The sequence below is a fragment of the Rhinopithecus bieti genome, unplaced genomic scaffold (assembly GCF_001698545.2).
Source record: "Rhinopithecus bieti isolate Rb0 unplaced genomic scaffold, ASM169854v2 scaffold_14454, whole genome shotgun sequence".
NCBI classification, from domain to species: domain Eukaryota; kingdom Metazoa; phylum Chordata; class Mammalia; order Primates; family Cercopithecidae; genus Rhinopithecus; species Rhinopithecus bieti.
Window position 1 is genome coordinate 2,274,877 of NW_016808228.1, and position 22,429 is coordinate 2,297,305.

At 39.0% G+C, this 22,429-nt stretch overlaps 1 protein-coding gene across 1 annotated transcript in view; it reads right to left on the reverse strand.

Annotated features, from left to right (window-relative positions):
- MYO5A (myosin VA) overlaps window positions 1-22,429 on the reverse strand; it is a 228,597-nt gene that overhangs the window by 45,867 nt on the left and 160,301 nt on the right. The window contains 7 exon segments of the mRNA XM_017885963.1: window positions 1,081-1,134; window positions 1,353-1,496; window positions 8,024-8,137; window positions 12,645-12,793; window positions 15,092-15,185; window positions 19,700-19,948; window positions 21,600-21,839. Of these exon segments, the coding sequence (XP_017741452.1) occupies window positions 1,081-1,134; window positions 1,353-1,496; window positions 8,024-8,137; window positions 12,645-12,793; window positions 15,092-15,185; window positions 19,700-19,948; window positions 21,600-21,839 (1,044 nt within the window).

Below are 22,429 nucleotides of genomic sequence, written 5' to 3' on the forward strand. Positions count from 1 at the left end.
GGTGCCTCATGCCTGTAATCCCAGCACTTTGGGAGGTCGAGGTGGGCGGATCACAAGGTCAGGAGATCAAGACCATCCTGGCTAACACGGTGAAACCCCGTCTCTAATAAAAATACAAAAATTAGCTGGGTGTGGTAGCAAGCGCCTGTAGTCCCAGCTACTCAGGAGGCTGAGGCAGGAGAATGCCGTGAATCCAGGAGTCAGAGCTTGCAGTGGGCCGAGATCGTGCCACTGCACTCCAGCCCGGGCAACAGAGCGAGACTCCATCTCAAAAGAAAAATTAAAAAACTATTTAAAGTCCTTCTTTTTTCTAGTTTAAGAATATATAACCCTTTCTTTCGTGAATTAATCTATTCTTTTGTAAAAATGAATGCTCCCTCCCTTCCCCGTTCTCCCACCAACTGATAATCAGATTCTTATTGCTCATTTCTGTAACAGAAGACACATAAATGTCATTACTTTGATGTGTAAACTACAAATGTTTCCCAAATTTACTGTGTTTCAGAATCACCCAGAGGTCTTGTTCAAACACAGACTGTTGGGGTCCACCCTCAGAGATTCTGATTTAATAAGTTTAGTAGTGTGAGGCCTGAAAATTTGCATTTCCAACAAGCTACCAGGTGACATTGATCCTGCTGGTCCAGGGACCATATTTTGAGAGCCACTAATCTAATGCTTTGTGAATCCAGGCTTCACTCATACTACAGAGAATGTTTTTATTCATTCATTATTGTGTGAGGCAGGAGAAGATCTGGAGAGTAGATTCCTACTTCTATGTCTGGTCTGCCCCATCACATCCAATTGGATCTTTATAGCGGCCGATGCTACAGTCCACGTCCTTTACTACCACAGCCTCGAATGGCAGCTACTTCTCCTGTTCCTGTTTAGACTGAAGTATAGCTTATATGAAATGGAATTTATAAAAAGAAACAACAAGAAGTAATGCGGAATAAGGCTGAAGCTAGGACCTCTGGTGCAACCTCCAGCCCTTAAGGATGTTCTCTGAGAAAAAGAGAGGCTCTGAGTGGGCCTCTTGCCAAAACAAAATATTCAAAGTCTTGAGCAGAAACTCCCCATTACCTTGAGTGACTCATATTCCAGTTCTGCACCTCTAATCTGTGGTCTTTCTTCTTCCTAGGGAAAAGTTAAAGTAAAAGTTTTATATTTTAATCGTCATATTTTTACTCTTAAAATATTTACTTGCTCTACAGAAAACAGGGAAGAGAGTTTAGCCCTCACTATTTTAACCAAGTGCTGCTTGGATAGGCTGGGCTGAGTACCCACTAAGGAAAAGACTGCTGAAATGAACATAAAGCCCCGCCTCAGCTCTGCGGATGGGCTGTGCTGTGCACCTTGGCCTTGCTGCGGAGCACCTGCTCCTCCTTGCGGTCCAGCTCATCCTGCATCACCTGCTTCTCCTGCTCCAGCTCTGTGACCCGCTTTTGGAGCTTAAGGAACAATGACATGTCCAGAGGTACCTTCTTCTCACTTGGCTCCTAAACACCAGGAATCACAAGATGGTCAAGACAAGCCAGAAGACATAAAAGTCAATGAGAAAATGACAAATAGCTCAATGGAAAAATAGGCAAACTTACCGAATAAGAAATACAAACATCTAGAGAATATATTTAAAAAATGCTCAACCTAGCTAACAATGAGAGAAATGCAAATTAAACAACACTGAACTGCTACTTCTCCCCTATCAGACTGGCAAAGACTAAAAAGATTCATGATGCTCTGTGTTAGCCACAGTGTCTCATATGATATTGTGGAAGTAAAGGTAGGCCTTCGAAAAGGGCGATTTTGCTGAACTTACTAAAATTTAAATGTGCATACCTTTAACCTAGCAAATCTACATTTAGGAATTAATCCTACAGAAATACTTACACAAGTATATAAAAATATATGGGAAAAGATGTTCATTGCAGCATTTTTTTTTGTAATTGCAAAAAACTGGCAAGAATCTGAATGTCAGTCAATAGGACAGTTGCTTAAATAAATTACGTTATAGCCAAACTGTGAAATATTTTTTAGCTGTTAAAAAGAATGAAGTAGGCCAGGCGCGGTGGCTCATGCCTGTAATCCCAGCACTTTGGGAGGCCAAGGCGGGTAGATTACAAGGCCAGGAGCTCAAGACCTAGCCTGACTCCAACATGGTGAAACTCCATCTCTACTAAAAATACAAAAATTAGCCAGGTGTGGTGGCACGCATTAGTAATCCCAGCTACTCAGGAGGCAGAGGCAGGAGAATCGCTTGAACCCAGGAGGCGGAGGTTGCAGTGAGCCGAGATTGCACCATTGCACTCCAGCTGGGGCAGCAGAACGAGACTCCGTCTCAAAAAAAAAAAAAAAAAAAAGAATGAAGTATATCAACATGAGCAGATAAAGATGTCTTAAAGTATTACATGAACACACAAACTGTAGGACAGAAAATATACCTTGTTTTTGTTAATAAAACACAAACGTATGTGACTTTTAAATGTATACCTAGCACATGCATATAAAAATTTAGAAGGCCATCAATGGTTATCTCAGAGGACGGAATGTACTATGGGAAAGTTTCATTTCTTTACATTGTACATTCCTATATTTAAATTGTTTACAATGGACAGGTTCTATATTTGCAATCAGGAAGAATGACTTTTGAAAATATGAAATGCCAGCATAAATATATTGAGATCACACAGAGAAAACTGAAATCTGAAAAACCAAAACATATACACTCAGCTCTCCATATCCTTGGGTTCTGTATCTGTGGGTTCCACATCCTTTCAGACTCAACCAACTGTGGATCAAAAATATTCCAAAAAAAACCTCCCAAACAATAAAATAAAATGATTATCACATTTTACTGTTAGAATATTTACTGCCTCTTTAGAAAACAGTGAAAAGAGTTTAGCCCTCACTACTTTAACAAAACGTTACTTGGTTAGGCTGGGCTGTGTCCCCACTAAGAAGAGACTCCTAAAATAGACATAAAGCCCAGCCTTGGCTCTGAAGATAGGCCTGCACTACGCACCTTGGCTTTTTATTACAAATAAACAACAATACAGTATAATAACTGTTCTACTGCATTGTTTACATAGCCTTTATATTGTCTTAGGTATTACAATATGCTGTATTTGTCTTAGGTATTAAATAATGATTTATTTAATTATATATTTTCTTAGGTATTAAATAATGCTATAGTTACATAGCTTGTCTTAGGTATTATGAGTAACGTAGAGATGACTTAAAGAATATGGAAGGATGTGCATAGGTTATTACTGCATTTTATATAAGAGACTTGAGCATCCTTAGATTCTGGTATTCATGCAAGTCCTGGAGCCAATCCCCTGTGGAAACCAAGGGACGACTGTATAGTTTTTAATAAACTGAAGAATAACCTAATGACATTTTAAAAGTGTGTCAACTGGTTCCAAAACAGAATCACAGTGAGACCTACTATGATAAATAAAGGTACACTAATTAAAGCTTAAAAATAATGGAAACAACTAACCATCATCATGGAAGTTGTGGGTGCCATAATTGTTTTAACATGTTTACTTAAGGTTTTAATTTTTAATGAGGTAAGAAGAGAAATAATTGTACTATTAGAATTAATGTAGAAGATAAAGACTCCCTTTGTTAGAGAGACAGAAGTGAGGATGGAGGAACAAGAGAATGGCAGCAATCATTTATTTAACTAAATGGTCAATGTGTAATTATTAAATGATTGGCAAATCTACCCAATTGTTTAAAAAGAGAATATTTACTTTTGCTTTTCTGATATGAGAGCAGAATAAGCTTTTACAGAAAATTTAGGAAATAAGAAAAGTTCAAAGAAGAAAACACGCCATAATCCTATGTCCACAGAAAACTATAATTTTTTCTTAGTCTTTTCTCTATGCATCTATAGATTTAAAGAATTAGAATAATATTGTCATTATAATTTTATGTGATCTTTTAAACTTGGCATTGCATTGTTTCCCAAATTTATAATATGATATTTAAATATATAGTCAGGTGTGTCACCATTTGCTTAGCTATTGTTTTACTGATGGGTGTTGAAGTTGTTTCTAATTTTTTGCTATTGGAATATTACTAAAATAAACACTCCAGTACACAAATATCTAAACATTAACTTCTTAAAAGTCCATCAAATTGGCCAATTTACACTTCTATCAGCAACCACCACCTTGCCTTGAACAGTAGTGACTGCTATAATTAAAAAAACACATTTAGCTCAGTTAATAGATCAAAAGTTGCACTTTGTTGTTGATTTAATTTGCAATTTCTTTGACTTTTTTTTTTTTTTTTGGACGGAGTTTTGCTCTTATTGCCCAGGCTGGCATGCAGTGGTGCAATCTCGGCTCACTGCAACCTCCACCTCCTGGGTTCCAGCAATTCTCCTGCCTCAGTCTCCTGAGTAGCTGGGATTACAGGCACCTGCCACTACACTTGGCTAATTTTTTGTATTTTTAGTAGAGACAGGGTTTCACCATGTTGGCTCGGCTGGTCTCGAACTCCTGACCTCAGGTGATCCACTCGCCTGGGTCTCCCAAAGTGCTGGCATTACAGGCATGAGCCACTGCACCTGGCCTTCTTTGACTTTTGATGAGACTGAATAATTTTTATTTTCAGGAATTGTATATTCACTAGCTACCTTTGGTCTTTTGTGAATTCAGAGTAGTGTTAAGTGTTATTCCAGTTCTAAAAACAACCCAAGAAGGATCAACTGAACAAAGAAGTAGGCATTTATAGGCTGTCAAAGTCATTTGTCCACAAATTAATTACACCTGAACTTTTTCTTTCTGCCTACTTTGTAATACTCAACAATTAGAAAAAGTTTAGGTATATAATCTTTATAATAAAGTCTGTCCTGACTTAGCAGAACAGATATAACATCTTGCCACAACATGAAATCACTATAGAATTTCATTCGTATAAAAATTCTTTTCTATATGTCCCCCATAAAAATTAAGCATAAAATGCTTATATTGATGCTTATTTACAATTTAAACATTCCATATTATATATTTTAATGTTTGTTCATTATGAATGATGTACATGTCCCTGAAATTTTAAATTATTTCATCTTTTCTTACACTGTCATAGAACCTTTCATTCTAGAAATGAACATAATATTTCATTCATTATACCTAAAATATCATTTGGAAATCATTCCTTTGAGCCTTGAATGGGCACTTTTGTTTAAAAGGAAGACTCTTATTAAAATGGGATGGTGTTTTGACAACTAGAAGTAGCAAAAAAAAAAATGAAAAGAGAAAAATGTGATGAGGTAACTCTTTAGACATCGGTTAATACTACATAAACAACTAGTTGATTGCTGGACAAGAGCAAAATTCTGTGGATAAGAGTATTACAATAGAAGATAGAAGATCACAAAAGATTACATGTGAAAAATGCAAAATGACTTAAGGCATAAATATTGGTAATTATTTAAGGGTGCTCCCGATGGTACCCATTCTGAGCCCTGATGACACGTCTAACTAAAGAGATGTCCTCGTTATACCCCATGAACAAGAAGGAAGATTGGGCCATCTGTCACAGAGAACTTTCTGAGGTTTTGTTTCGCTTTCTTGCCTTAGTAAGGACTTTGTCACCCAGGGCTTTTCTAAGACAGTGAAGCTCTTTAACTGACCTAAAAAATAACACTGATCTCTCATCTGAGGAAAATCAAAATAACTGAATGTAGTCACAAAATTACCACCATTACAGGCCTGGCAGTCATTCTGAAACAACTCCTAATGATAGCTGAGAAAGTTCTGGTGACCCTTCCCCAGATGTGAAAGGTGTGAGAAAGCTTGAGAGCAGAAGCAGAACAGGGATCATCAGTCAACAGCTCCTAATAGAGGTGCACACCAAGCAAGAGGAGCACTGGTTCCAAAGCAACATCAACCCAACCCGTGAAGATCTGCAAGTGCAGGAGGGCTGCAAAACAAGTGGGGCCGGTAGGCGAATTCTCCAGAGAGCTACAGACTGGTTTCCAGCAAGCACACCTTTTTTTATTATGGCTTCCCCCTACCAGCAGGAGCTGCTAAAGTGGTACTACACTGGACTGGGCAGTCTGTAAATGTACTTCCCTCTGACTATTGCAAGTGAGTACTCCCACTGAGATCAACAGGATGTAATCCTAAAACCTTCCTATCTATTGAAGGCTCAGAAGTCCTAATTTTGAAGTCTTCAAAGTCTAACTTTGTGGTATGATGGCACCAATGATTCTTCTCAACATACAAGTCTTTCCTCCCAACAAGAGATGGAATCTATCCTCTTTGCCTTGAATCTGGGCTGGCCTTGTGATTTTCTTTGACCAGAAGGTGGCAGAACTAACACTGGGCCAGTTCTGGGCCTAGCTCTAAGAGGCCTGGTATCTTTTAGTCTCTCACTCTTAGAACCCACCTACCTGCTGCTGAAGAGAGGCTACATGGAGAGGCCCAGGGAAGAGAAGCAAGCACTCTACAGAATGCAGCTACATGAGGCACTCCAACCACCATCACATGGAGCAGAAGAACTCCTCAGTCAAATCCCACAGAATTATGAGTAATAATAAATTACTGTTTTTTTTAAAAAAACACTACAATTTGAGATCAATTATTACATAGCAATACATAACTGGAAAAACCTCTATCCTGCTATATACTGGCCATACTGTTATATCCATGGGCCCAGCCAATGTTAGCTATAGATAGAAAAGAGATTTGGAGACTTGCGGTGTAGAATCCCTGGATGGAAGTCAGTAGAATATAATGGCTTAAGAACATGAATTCTAAAGAGACAAGCCTCAGTTAGTATGCTGGATCTACCATTGATAAGCTATAAACTTGGACAAATTACTTAGTCTTCTTGTATGTATGATTCTAACGATATGACATTCAGACTATATAACATTTTTCTTAAAAACAGAATGAGATGGCTGAGAAGGGCGGATCACGAGGTCAGGAGATCGAGACCATCCTGGCTAACACGGCTGAAACCCCGTCTCTACTAAAAAAATACAAAAAACGAGCCGGGCGAGGTGGCGCCGCTGTAGTCCAGCTACCCCGGGAGTGCGAGGCAGGCAGAATAGGTGAGGGCCCAGGAGGCGGAGCTTGCCAGTGAGCTGAGGATCCGGCCATCAGCCACTCCAGACTGGGTGACAGAGCCAAGACTCCGTCTCAAAAAAAAAACAAAAAAAAGAAACTTCATTCTTAGTAGAACTAAGACAAGAAAGAAGAATCACTCAATTCTCTAGCCCTTTCTGCCCAGAGGCCGGTCTATTTCTGATTGGCCATTTTCAAAGAATATAATATAAAAATTAGGACCGTTGTGTCTGAATTATCTATTATTGATAACTATATCATATTAAAAGATCTTAGAATTGGTTGTGAATAATCTAGAAGTCACTATACTCTTGGAGTTACAGTAATACATCATTTTGGTTTCATACAACAGAACACAAAACATTAAAGCAGATTTCTAAACTACTTTCCATGCATTTTGTAGAAGAAAGTTACATTGGTAAAAACTGGCAAAAAACAGAGGCAGCAGTTTTGCTAAACTCTGGGGCGCCAGTGTTTATGATATTCAAGAACAAAGGGCTTACTTGAAAAATAATTTACCTCTGTCTACTGTGGTGGTCTATAGACATAAAGTAAATAATAAATAAATAAATAAAATAAAATAAAATAAAATAATTTACCCCAGTCTGAAATAAAATCCTGTATACACACCATGTTAGGGGTAAAAGAGAATTACAAAAATAAAATCTCACCATCAAAACTGCATTAAAATTAAAATTAAAATTTGTATTGACAAAAAAATGCAATAGGTATGTATGCAATAGGTATGTATGTACATAGCACTTAAGTGTACAAAAAGGTAAATAAGATAAGTTTGTATCTACAGGTCACTTATGAAGAATAAATGATTCAAACAAACACTACGTTTATGGCCAATTGGAGTCTGCTCTGCAATGGAAATGTTCCTTGTTAACAACAGCATGCTCACATCCTACTTTCAGTGGCACATGTCTAAACTGTACCTCTGTCCTCGATGGAATGTCTTCCATTTCTGCAATTTCAGAGCTAAAGGTATATTCAGACTCGTTGCTGCTGTGGGTGGAGTCTGTCCTCTTGTGTCCAGGCTTAGGCACATGCTGCAAGGCAAATAACTCAGGTAAAATTAACACAACATAATTAGTCTAGGCATAGTTAAGACAGCATCCACCTTGACTTGGTTCTTATCCCTACTGCCTGACTTGTATCGGTGCCCAACTGATCTGTTCCATATTGTTTTGACCAAATAATTACAAAAAGGTCATCTCTTCAAAGAAAAAGGTACACTGGCATGACATGACAGGAACAGCTGCAAATCCAAATGCCCAAATAAAAATCACTTGTGATTATTAGTGGAGTACCCTTTGGGTGTTGAAAGCTTTGAGCGGTCAGTCACACTGGGTGAAGCAGTGCTCAGTGAAGCACTGGGTAAAGCTTCCAAGCACTGACTTTAGTGCTGTAATCAAATAAAACTTATCAAAAACCTCATAAAATATATTGAAATGGCATGCACAATCATTTTACTGCATGGTAATTGGGCAAAAATGGTTTAACGGAAAGATGAAGGAGTTCACACAGGCAGCTCTAATTTCTGTCACTTTAATACGTGAAGTTAAATCTTTGGAGAGAGCAGTGGGCAGGATGGACAGTACAGGGGAGGTAAGAAAGCTGCTCTAGTAATCCTCCGAAGAGCCCTCGGTTATTACCTCAGGACATCCGGGTGGCATTTTTATGACATGTAATACCTAGGCAATTAGTGTTCAGAAAGCTCATGGGGAATAGAAAAGTTTAGCAATGACACACCCTTCCCTTCTGTAGGAGAAGGGGTTAGAGAATAACTTGAGGGAAGAAGGAATTAAAAGGCTGGGCTCTTAGCATGTCCCCAGCAGGAGAGGTAGAAAGATCCAGTGGCCTTAATCTTTCAATGTTACAGTCCTGAGGGCTTCAGAAAGGCCTCCAAGAGCTTTCTCTTCTGTCCAGTTTTCTTTGTACCTTTCCCCAGCTGCTGGAAAAGAGCTGGAAGCCACAAAGAGCTTCTTTGTCTCTTCCCTTCCAACACCCAGGCTTATGGATAGAAGACTCATCCAGAGACACTTAAAAGTCTCCCAGGCCAGTTCAACCTGTACGGCAAAGTGAAGGGAAGATCCAAGAACATCAGCACCTCTGAAACAATCCAGAAGCTGGGGTGCACACTAAAGGGGATAATCATCACAGATGAAGTCAAAGGCACTCAAATTCACTGTCTGTTTACAGACACAGGCACTCGTACTTAAAGTTTCCAGCCCAAGACCACAGTTGTATGAATGGCATTTATTTAATAAACTGGTTGTATCACTAAGAAAAATAGGTAGTCCAGATAAACACCAGGACAAAGATTTTTAATAAGCTTATTAAAAATGAGAGAGATCCCTGTCTTCCCACATATATCTATCATTATACAAGGAATACCTTAAGGCATTAATAGAAGCAACATTGCTTGTTGCTATTTAATGTAACTTTTGGATACAGGGCCGTGGTTAAGTGCTCTGGGTCTGAAAGGAGACAGAGCTAGGCAGGAATACCAGCTCTTCCACTTACTTGTCCCTTACCCAACTTTTCTAGGCCTCAGTTTCATCATCAGGAAAAAAAGGGTACTAATTTCTATCTCATAGGGTCTGTGTGAGGATTAAATAAGAGTGTGCAAGTAAACAGTCTGGTGTGGCATAACAAGCATTCAATGAATGTTAACTGCTGCTGCTGTGATTGTTAGGGGACTGCAGTGATTCAACAACTTCCTTGTTGGTAACTTTTCAGTTCTCTGTTTTAGGATTTTGCTCCCCCGTTTATATGTTTTTCAATTACAAGGACATATATTTGACTAGATCAACATGTTCTCCTTCAAGATCTGCACCTCCCTCCTCTTCTGCTCCTGATTTCTCCCATGATTCCTTCTTTTCCAGAACCTGTTTTACACCCTTTGCCAAGACTAATGACCCCACGATTGACATGCTGGTTTCCCTCCACTCTCTGGAATTAATTTACCTTTAAACACTTCATAAGCCTGTATTCCCATGCCTCATCATCTTTTCATCATTGGCTTGAAACTCCTTAGCCCTGGATTGGTCCTTCCTCATTGCCTCTGCCCCTATATTGTCTGGACAACCCAATATTCTTGGAGAAAAATGCTACACTCTTGTACTAGGGCCAACAACTCTAGAGGCTGGTAATAAGTGACACTATTAGCTTACTAGTGTTCTTTGGCCCATGTATCACATAGGTTATGGGAAGCCCTGGAGGCAGCTTATCAAGTCCCCTCCCTAGAGTTTCCTCCATTCATATGACAACCGTATTTACGACCAAATGCTTCATTAGCTCTGGATTGAAGCAGTGAGAATGCCATTTGCAGAAGAGTGTCAGTCTAATATTAGTCAAGTACTCATCTGTTAGCTGTTCAGTTGTACCTAAACATTAAAATAAGATATTGTCGCTAATATTTTAATTGTCTTGGGTTATAAGATCAAGTTTTTTATTCTCTGCAATTCTGGGCAAATATTTTCTGCAAAACCTGTGATCTGGACCACATCTGGAGCTAGGAAATGAGATCTAGTGAAGAGATGAGTGGAAAGCAAGCGAGCTCTTATCTCCCTTCCTCTGCTTTCTCCTTTTCCCTTCCTCTGACCATTTTGTCTCCCAAGAGGAATGACAGTGAGTCACAGGCATACATAATGGAGAGGACACATGACTGAGAAATAAGAAATTCAGCAACTAAAACTACCCCTAGAGCACTGCTGGGAACAGATGGAGAGCAGGCAGAATTGCTTAGAAGAAAGGAGGAGCTGTGTCAAGCTGCTGGAGGATGGCGTCACTGGAGGGCCCTTCTAGAAATGGCCACCTCCTTGACTAAAGAGACCCATGACCTCCTCACAGATGGATGTTTCTGGAATATGCTCAGAGAGGGATACATGTATGGTACCTGCTTCTCTCATTTTATTTTCTGAAATTCATATTGCATGCACTATTAAAGAATCCAAGAAATTCTGCAGAAAAGACATCTGTTTATCTCTGTTTAACCTGGTAGACTCCATTTATTTTACCTCAGAATTTCTTCTCCAATGCCACTTATTAACATCCCAAATAACTAGGGGGTCTCAGAAACACCTACTTATAGGTTATAAAGTTTAGCTCTAACCATAACTGAAACAGAGATTAACCATAAATGTTGGCATGGTCATCTAATAAATACAGTGAACAAAAATATACCAAAGAATGGAACTGGGGAACATAAACACTGAAAAAGAAGAAAAGAATTCTAGAGAAAGCTAAGAATTACAGAATGTGAAGGAAGAAAGGTTTCAATGGGACCAAGGGGAGCATGGTGATCAAGGAAGATGAAGCTTAACAAGGGTCTTTAGATTTGTCAATTGTAAGAACAGTTATAATGGTGACTTGCATCTACTTCTAATTTCTCTTTGTCACACATAAATCAGAGTAGTGAGGGTTGAAATAATGGTCCAATGTGGGATTTATATTAGCTTTTTAGTCTCTTTTAGACAGGATTTTCTCATCTGCAAGGTGATGACAGCCTATCTTTCATATTACATAATCTCTTTTATTTTGACTTTTTAAGTGTCATATTGTAATGAACTTTGTCAGTAGGTCCAGATAGAAGCAAAATTTGAAGCAAATACTCTGCTCCACGGATACTGAATTATCTGGCTTTTTATGAGATATTTCAAAGCATTTCTAGTCATTTGTATAATTAGGTTACCTTTAAGGCTGGTACTCGTAGGCAACAAGAGAGCTTGGGAACTCTTTGTTTTCTGATAGCAGGATATGTGGAATAGGGAGGATGTGCAGAATTATTACAAGTATGAAAGGTACATTGGCAAATGCAGAAGAGTCCTTGAAATAGATAATTCATTATAAATGGAGTCTGAATTTCTTTTCATAGGAATATGTCTTCGAAATTATTAATCAAAATCAGTCTACATGTAAATGTTTCATTAGGCCATTCAATATATGAAACAAAGTCCAACTGACTGGGCGCAGTGGCTCATGCCTGTAATCCCAGCACTTTGGGAGGTGGCCAAGGCGGGTAGATCACTAGGTCAGGAGATCGAGACTATCCTGGCCAACATGGTGAAACCGCGTCTCTACTAAAAATACAAAAAATTAGCCAGGCGTGGCAGTGGGTGCCTGTAGTCCCAGCTAGCTACTCAGGAGGCTGAGGCAGGAGAATCACTTGAACCTGCGAGGCGGAGGTTGCAGTAAGCCAAGATTGCACCAATGCACTCCACCTGATGACAGAGCGAGACTCCGTCTCAAAACAAAACAAAACAAAATTCAACTGTACTGACTTTATACTATCATTTAGCCCAGTCTTTAAAGTGTTTGACTTTACTGAAGTACTTGTGCATAAAATTATATTATTTCTGAGATTTGCTTTAAAATAATCCAATCCATTGGATGGAGTGGGTTGGGGAGACGGAATGGGAGGTAAATACGTGTTGAACATTCTGGAATTGGGTGGTAGGCACACGGAAGATATGGAGGTTCATTCTACTATTCTATTTACTTTTGTATATGTTTAAAATTTTTCATTAAAAAAAGCAAAAGTGTTTGACTCACCACCATAAGGGTCATCTCTTCTTTGAGGTCATCATATCGTTCTTCTAGGCGACTGAACTCATTCAGAAGGTTCTGATATCTCAGTCTTTCATCATTAAGGTCGAGCTCCAGTTGTTTTGTTTCTTCTACTAACTTCTTCTCCATAGTTTCTGAAATTAAAAAAAGGATATGCATACCAAAGATGACCCCTTGAAAATGCAATTGTATAAACATGTATACTGATTTCCAGTTTCTCTGCAGGGAATTTTACTTTTAGTATCACTGTGATCCATAAGAGTGTCTTAGTAAAATTTCAGAAAAGAAAAAATGACCAAAAAATGAAATAATTTATTAATATTAACAATCATCTACTGAGTTATTGCCCGTACTCTGGCCTTAGTCCCACTAATTGATACACTGGTTACAGCACATCCTTGAAAAACTTCCACTAGTCACTGTCTAGTAACTAAATGATATGTATTTTTATTCCAGTGGTATTTTATTCATAAAATTCTTTTGCCCAAAGTAGTACACTCTCTCCAAAAGTCAGAGATATTTCTCAAGAGAATGGCAACTTTTCAGTGGACCCAGCTGTCCTACTCTACAGAGTCTCTCTTCATTTACCATCTCATGGTTCTATCTTACATTTTCTATGACTTTAACCTCCCCTGCTGTCCTATTACTCTGCAGCTTCTAACCAGATAAAAGACTCAGGCCTGGCCAGCTGTGTTGTGTGTTTCTTGGTCATCCCCCACGCGCTGCTGAGGAAACCTTGTCTTCTCCATTTACCTACTCCCTCCACCCTCTCTGTGGCTATGGTTTGGTTTTGGCTAGGACATGATCTGGAAATTGGAGATTAGCCCTTGACTGCAGATGAAGTAAAGTAACAAACAAAACCTCAAATCTCAGCTATATGTCTTAACTCAATCAGTCAACCAGTCATATTTATAATATTAAGCTTCCTACCACTTTGCTCCATTTTACCCATATATTTTGAGGTTAAATCTTAATCTGCCCTGCCTGCTTCTATAGCTTCACCACTGCTTTCTCTGTGAGCACCATGAGGCAAGGGCTACAAGTATCTTGTCACAGCTGCTTTCCTGGTGCCCACCACAGTGCTTCCCTAGAGTAGGGCTTTAATAATTTGTACAGGAATGAATGAATTTCTTCTCTCTAAAACATTCTACAAGTTGCCTTTTATTCTCACCAGAAGCTGTTCTGAGGCTACCAAAAAATTTTCCCTTGGCAAACTCACTGACATTTCTTTGTTCTTACAGTTCACTTTCAAATAACATTTTATATTTTCCTAGAAGATTCTCATCATTCTGGATCCTTCTGTTACATGCTGCCTCCCAGCAGCCTTCTTTCCAGGGCTCTGTTTTCTCCTTTACTTCTTAATTTTATTTTCTGGCTCCTTTTCTTTACCTCATCCCTTTGTATGATCATTAATTCCAGGTTTTCTTCTCTTTCCTCTCTATTATCCCCTTCAACTAGGAGAGGTGAGGCAGTCTCTCTTACCACCACAGTTTTAATGGGTATCTTTAGGCTCCCTATTATTTTTTTCTCTAATCTTTAATCTGGATTTGCTTTCTGAACACCTCCATGTTGAGGTCCTGGCTGACATCTCAAACTTAACACTCCAACAACTGGCCTCATTAATTTGCCTCATAAATGTGTACTCTTTTCTCAATATCCCTATTACTAATAACATACCATTATTATTTTGTTATCTCATTGTAAAATCTTAGAACATTTTTGCCTTTTTTGAATACCAATGTAATCAACAGAATGTATATGAAAACGTACTATTTTCATATAATAAATCCCCATTCCAAACCATCGTTTCTCTTCCATTTCCACCACTAATTACTGTACAGATCTGTATCTTCTTACCCCGTATTTATATATATGTGGATTCCTTATTAATTTGTCACCATTCTAACCTACCCCACAAACAGAAAACAGAATAAATGTCCATATCTGGTTAGTTCTCTATTTAAAAAATTAGTGTTTTTTTAGTTTAATAGAAAAAAGTGGTGAATCTTAGAATAATATCCATTGATTTAGCCAAAAAAAAGACAACACACACACACACACACACACACACATAAATATACACATATTAGCTCAAAAATTCTTACTAAAACATTAGGAATCCTATAAGCCTTAACTAATGAATCACACATGCAGAACAAATTTAATTTTTTTAAAAAATTACTTATGACACTGACTGAACCTGAGTTCATATTTGTACCTAGAGATACCAGATTTACAATTTATCAACCAACTAATTCAACCAAAATATGTGATCTCTTGCGTCTTGGAACTTTGTAAATTTGCTGATGATAGCCTCAACTTTTAAAAATATTTAAACTCTAAATAACGCTGTGTAACTCATCAAGTAACACTGTAACTTATACAACTTTGGTGTGAGGTTGGTTGGCATGTAGTACACGTGTAAGCTTTACCTGTCATCTCCTTAGCCTGCTCCACGATGCGGTGATTGAGGGCTTCTTTTTCCTGCTTCAGCAAAGTATTTTCTTCCTTCAGATTTGATACCAGCTATGAAATGAAACAATAAAGTGAGATGGCTGCAATGGACAGAGGAAGCCTGATGACCAAGGATAAAGACCATAAGCAGTCATTCCTTACTTCCACCAACTCTGTGCTTCCTATCTTTGCCTGGTTATGTCTAGTGACCTTACAAACTGGCTCAAGCATTACTCCCTCCCAAGAACCTTCCTGAAACCCCTTTCAATTAACTGTCTTTTCCCTGTGCTACCACAAGACCCTGTATATGCTCTTTATATCCGTCACAAATGATTTACTTTCCTCTTTTACAGAATAGACTAGAAATTCTTGAAGGATAAGGATGGTGATGGTTTTTTACTTTACGCCTTAAACATTAAAAAATTGCCTGGCACTAAAGTTAGCATTTGCTCTCAAAGGTAATTGATATTACCTTCTCATTTCAACGCTTTCACATAAAGCTTATGTGTACCCATGATTCAAGTGGAGAGATTAAGGAGGTTAAGAAGGATGTGAGGATGTTTTAGTCTGGGAAATTCACTGAAGACCTTTTGATTCTCCCTGATATCTATGTTAAGAAAGAGAATTTCTCTTTCATCTCTCTTTAAGAGTTTTACAAGGCTGAGGCTGGGCGTGGTGGCTCATGCCTGTAATCCCACCACTTTGGGAGGCTGAGGCGCACGGATCACGAGGTCAGGAGATCAAGACCATCCTGGCTAACACAGTGAAACCCCGTCTCTACTAAAAATACAAAAAAATTAGCTGGGCGTGGTGGCGGGTGCCTGTAGTCCCAGCTACTCGGGAGGCTGAGGCAGGAGAATGTCATGAGGCCGGGAGGCGGAGCTTGCAGTGAGCCGAGATTGCGCCACTGCACTCCAGTCTGGGCGACAGAGCGAGACTCTGTCTAAAAAAAAAAAAAGAGTTTTACAAGGCTGAGAACTAGTGCTTTTATTCCATGTTTAAATAAGCACTGACATTACAACAATGTCAATGTACTTAATGCCACAGAACTGTCCACTTAAAAATGGTGAAAATGGTAATTTTTTTAATAGTTTTCTCTTTCTCCTTTTCTTCTTTTTTTATGTCTACATATCTTCTCCACCAGTCTTCTTTTTTTTTATTTATTTTTATTTATTTTATTTTTATTTTATTTTATTTTTTTTGAGACAGAGCGTCCTCACTCTGTCGCCCCAGTGCTTGGCAGTGCAGTGGCCCGGATCTCAGCTCCTGCAAGCTCCGCTCCGGGTTTACGCCTTTCTCCTGCCTCAGCCGTCCCGAGTAGCTGGGCCTACAGGCACCGCCCACCTTGCCCGGCTCGTTTTTTGTAATTTTTTATTAGAGACGGGGTTTCAACCGTGTTAGCCGGATGTCTCCGATTCTCCTGACCTCATGATCCGCCGTCTCGCCTCTCAAAGTGCTGGGATTACAGGCTTGAGCCCTGCGCCACAGCCTCCTCCCTCCCTCCTCCCTCACCACAATAGGACCTGGTTTGTGCTGATGATCCTTCCTGTGTCAAGTAATCTTGTTGTTCATTTCCACCTATGAGCTGAGAACCTGCCGTATTTGGTTTTTCTGTTCTTGCCGATAATGTTTCCTTGAGAATGATGGTTTCCAGCTGCTATCCATGTCCCTACAGAAGGATCAAACTCATCTCTTTTATGGCTCATAGCAGGTGTATATGTGCCCACATTTTCTTAATCAGTCTGTCTGATGGACATTTGGTTGATTCCAAGTCTTTGCTATTGTGAAAAGTTGCGCAATAAACATACATTGTGCATGCGTCTTTATAGCAGCATGATTTAATAATCCTTTGGTTAATCATACCCAGTAATGATGGCTGGGTCACATGTGTATTTCTAGTTCTAGATCCTTGAGGAATCGCCACACTATTTCCACAATGGTTTGAACTACTTTATATTCCCACCAACAGTGTAAAAGTGTTCTATTTCTCCACATCCTCTCCAGCACCTTGTTCCCTGATTTTTAAATGATTGCAATTCTACTGTGTGAGATGTGTGATCTTAGTGTGGTTTTGATTTGCATTTCTCTGACGGCGAGTGATGAATGCCGCATTTTTTTCATGTGTCTGTTGGCTGTATCGAAAATGTTCTTCTGTTGAAAGTGTCTGTTCTTATCCTTTGCCCACTTTTGATGGGGCGCGCTTGTTTTTTCTGTAAAGTTCATCGACTTGATCTCTTTATAGTTCTGGATATTAGCCTTCTGTCAGATGAGGTAGTTGCAAAAAGAAAATGGTAAATTTTATGTCATGTATATTTTAACAAACACACTCACAAAAGCTGACTCTTAACTTTCTAGTTCTTTACTGGATAAGGATCCCCAGGAAGGAAAAATCAAAACCAAAGGTAATTTTGCAAAGTAGATAATTTTCATCTTTGGAATAAAATGTGTGCTTATGATGAGTAAAATCTGAATTCCTTTTTCTAAGCAAAAGTTTAAGAAACTCTGAAAACAAGAGCTTTAATAGTAGGGAGAAAGCTGGCAGGCAATCTCTCATCATGTCAGGGGGTTTAGGACAGGAAAAGAGGGCTCCAGGGAGCAGGAAAGTTGGATAACCACACCGTGCCACACACAGCAGACATTAGTCCAGAAGGTATCCCTTCTGAGGGCTGTCTTTTCTCTCTGCACTGATCTTGCCTTAACATCCACTCTCAGTACAAAAAAAAAAAAGCCCCAGCTCTCTGTGGGCTTTCCAGAGAGGCTCTTGTTTGGTAGGGGTATACAACAAGTCACCTATGGCGCTTTTTCAAAATAATGTGCCTAGCCCACACTCCCAGAGTCTGGATAGCTCCCTTTTTATATAAAAACTCCTCAGCAGTTTTGATAAATGCTCTTGGTTAGGAACCATACATAACTCTACCGTAACTTCTGGGCTCCTTGATCAGACTGAGAATGTAATTTTCCTGACCATGAAGCTGACTGTCACAGTGAAATGTTTTCATTCTTCCCCTATCACTACATTCCATCAGTAGAACTAATGGGGCCGGGTACGGTGGCTCACACCTGTAATCCCAGCACTTTGTGAGACCAATGTGGGAAAACAGCTTGAGGCTAGGAGTTCAAGACCAGCCTACACAACATAGGAAACACCTCCTGAATGAATTAACGGTAGTGCCTACAGCTATCTCTCTGAAAAGAGGAGAAAATTAAATGAAATGAAAGAACACATGTGAATCTGCTTGTGTGTTTATTCTATCAGACTAGAAAGGCAAGAACTTGGCTTTAAAGAGGAAAGGAGAATCTTCCCACCACACTTAAATACTGGACGGATTCTGAGGAATCAGAAGCTGGAAAGCTTCCGTGGTTTTGGGAGACTTAAAGGAAGAAAAGAGATCTTAAACATTTAAGAGTATCTTTTTGAGTGCACATCTGAGTTCTGAGAGAACAAACTTGCTGTATCAAAACAACATTACATAAAACAGAAAAGAATCTCACCTTTTGGCACTACTGTTTCTATATACAGAGTACAGATCTAGAGATATAGCAGGAATTACTTTATTGGAACCTCGAATGCCATGGAAGGACTGCAATTCTACCAGCCACCCTACCCTAACCGACCTGCATCTAAGTTCCTGCTGTGGTTCTCACTGCATATGCTGCTATTCACATTTAGAAGTCAGTATAGACAAATCATATCAGGATTCTTGCCAGCAGTTACAGCTGACACAGGCAAGTCTGTTTTCATTTAAAGATGGTAATACCAGTGGAATCTCTGAAAATCAATTACTTTTTTCCAGGAAGCCTAATGTCGAGGTACTTTTACAAATGTTTCAGCAGTACATCTCATTACTACTTGATAATCTTAATGTCTTCTATACTTAATAAAGTTTTGATATGTTAATACAAATTTGTAGCATGCAAGTACTGGTCAATCTGAAAGCATTTTGTGGGGAGGGTTCCATTTGCATAAAGCTATTGGTTGCGATCACTGTGCATTTAGATTTCTCCTGCTTGGACTTCTTAATACAGCCTTAATGCAGGCTTCCACAAGGATCCCTACCATCAGGTACTAAATATTATGCCTAATGTTCCATTATTGGAACACTAAGCATGTGGGAGTTATTTATATCCTACTGCTCAAGGCCATTGAGAAAGATTAATTCTACAATTCAAAACACTGCAACCTTAGGCATGAATGGGTTTAACCCTACTGATGAAAAAGGAGTCTATGCCCCAAACTGAAACTGACTTTTTTTTTTTTTAAAGGAGTCTATGCCCCAGATGGACTTCTTTTTTTCTTTTTTCTTTTTTTAAATATACGAGTGTTAGTAGGTACTTGGCCATTCTCTCCTAAAAATACTGCTCTGCCTCTGTTCTTATTAGAGTCAAAAGTTCTGCTAAAAGACCTACAGCCTACTCATTGATAATGTGAAATAAACACTTGGGAAACAGTAATAATTAACAGTAATTCAACTACAATTTGTACTACATTTCTAATAAAACCAACAGTGAGTCACATGGACCAAGTCATGATGACAGCACATTTCCTTTGTGTACGGAGTAGATAGGGATATAGACATTATTCCTACCTGCTCTGTTTCTTGTTTGTATTGATCTGCACGTTCCTCAATGCATTTTTTCTCTGAACGAGTTTGCTCCAGGTCTTTCCGGAGCTTGGCAATTTCTTCCTGCAGACTAAGGACCCGCCCAGTGGCAACTTTCGCTTCCTCTTCACTTAGCTGAAGACGTTCTAAGTCACTTCGTAGTTTCTCAGTCTCAGAGTTGTATATTCCTTCCAGATTGGTTAGTTTCTCCACAAGGCATTTATAGTCTTTGTTCTTTAAATATATACATAAATAACAATATGTATTTAGTGAGAAAACCATGCTTATTCATCATATTCATGCTGTATCGTCATAACACTGATATAGTATCTAACCAAAATACTAACTACAACATTTGCAATAGCACAACCAACACCTTCTAGGTGACACAAAGAGAGAAGAAAACAGGGACAAATAATTCAATTCTGTTTGATGCGGTAAGCAAGACAGATGTGATTTTCTCATAGTCACAAGGTGAATTACATAGTAAATTCTTAATTTCTTGATTCTTAACTCAGAAATAGGAGGATCTATACTTGTTTTTGAAAACAGAACAAAATGTTGCTAAAAACCATGTAGTAGCTTAGTGATGCGTAAGAATGATTAAAACAGCCTCAAAATCACAAGTTGGCCAGGTGTAGGGGCCCACACCTATAGTCTCAACACTTTGGGAGGCCAAGGCAGGAGGATCACAAGAGAGCAGGAGTTCAAGACCAGCCTGGGCATATGAGACCCTGTCTTTACAAAAACTTTTAAAATTAGCTAGACATGGTGGTGTGCACCTGTAGTCCTAGCAACTTGGGAGGCTGAAGCAGGAGGATCACTTGAGCCCAGGAGTTTGAGGCTGTAGAGAGCTGTGACTGCACCACTGTACTTTAGCCTGGGTGACAGGGTGAGACTCTGTCTACCCCCACCCCCAAAAAAAACCAAAACACATACACACACACAAATTTCTCACAAATCTTTGTTTACTACCTCAAAATTTCTCCCTGCTACTCAGAAAATCTTTCCTCCCATTTCATTCTGATCCCTGTTTTGCTTTGCTCTCCTTAGCATTTTTATATTCTTAACTTCCTTTATATCATTTACATGTGCTAAAATATTAGTAACTATCTTTAATCAATCAAACTTTTATCTCTGCAACAGACTGCAAGTTCATCAGAAGTATGAACATCTTCCTGCTTCTTTTACTATTTCAATGCTAAACAACTCATCTGTAAAATGAACATGATACCACACGAAAATAAATGATAATTGTGACAGAGCATTACAAAGTATAAAATACAGTATGGTTCAAGCTGGTGTTTGAAAAATAAATAACATACAATGTGACTCTTGGTCATAAAGGTTTGAAGCATTAGTAGATCTGTGTTCTCAAAAATAATTTCCTGCCAGGCATGGTAGCTCATGCCTGTAATCCCAGTACTTTGGGAGGCTGAGGGAGGAGGATTGCTTGAGGCAACAGCCTGGCAACATGAGATCCTGTTTCTACAAAATAAAAAAATTAGCTGGGTGTGGTAGTATGTGCCTGTAGTCCCAGATACTCAGAAGGCTGTAGTGGGAGGATCACTTGAGTCCAGGAGGTTGAGGCTGTAGTGAGCTGTGAACATGCCACTGAACTGTAGCCTGGGTGACAGAGTGAGACGCTATCTCAAATAATAGTAACAATAATAATAATAATAATAACTTCCTGCCTTAGTTTTTGCAATTGTGATCCACCTTATGAGTTATAATTACTTCCATGCTCATTATGGAAATAAATACGGTCATAATTTTACTTTTTACTAAGACCGAAGGGTAAAGTCAAAGAAAAACAATATTGAAAATAATCCCGGTGGATTTCTTCGGGCATACTCCACTCTCAGGGCCCCTCTGTGAAACACACCTGCTCATCGACTTTGCGCTGCAGCTGCATGATCTTGTTCTCCATGCCGATGTGCAGTTTCTTATAGCGCTCCACTGAGCGAGCCTCGATTTTGAGCTTCTTTAGCTCACGCTTGGCCATCATCCGCCGGAAGCAGCACTGAAGGTAGATGATGGCATGCATACTCCTCTTGTAGTGTGTGCGGGCCAGCCAGCCCCGGACTCGCTTTTGAATGATGACTGCTTTGTGCTCACGGAGTATCTGCAAAAAAGGATAAGGGAAAGCAATGTCAAAACCCTGGACTACACTCAAGATTATCAATCTATGTTGGGCTGAAAATCCATACATTACCTAGAAGAAAACACACAAAAGTTGAATTGACAATGTACTATGTAGATTATACATATTACAGATATATGGAGGCCACAAAATTATTTTTAAAAGTGATTTGAAAAGTAGACTTTAGAAGGTGATTTCAGAAACATAATAAAAATGTGTCATATGCACATATTATGTGTTTAATTCTAAGCAGAATATAGATTTGGAAGCTGTCTAAATAAAAAGCACCAGATTACCAAAAGAAAAACAACTTTAATAAGAAAGAAAAAATATATTAGGTTTCTTATTAGTATATGACTTCTGTTGGCAACAGATGATCCTCTATAAAATTAACAGAACCTGGCATCCTGTAAACTATGTGATATTAAAATAAGAGATATCCCTACCACCCTGACTACTGATACCACCTCACTACGCATCATTAGGCCCGTGCATGAGGACATGAGGTATGGGCAGCAAACTGTCTGTAGAGGCCAACACTTGAGGTGCTAAAAGTTTGTACTGATTTATTG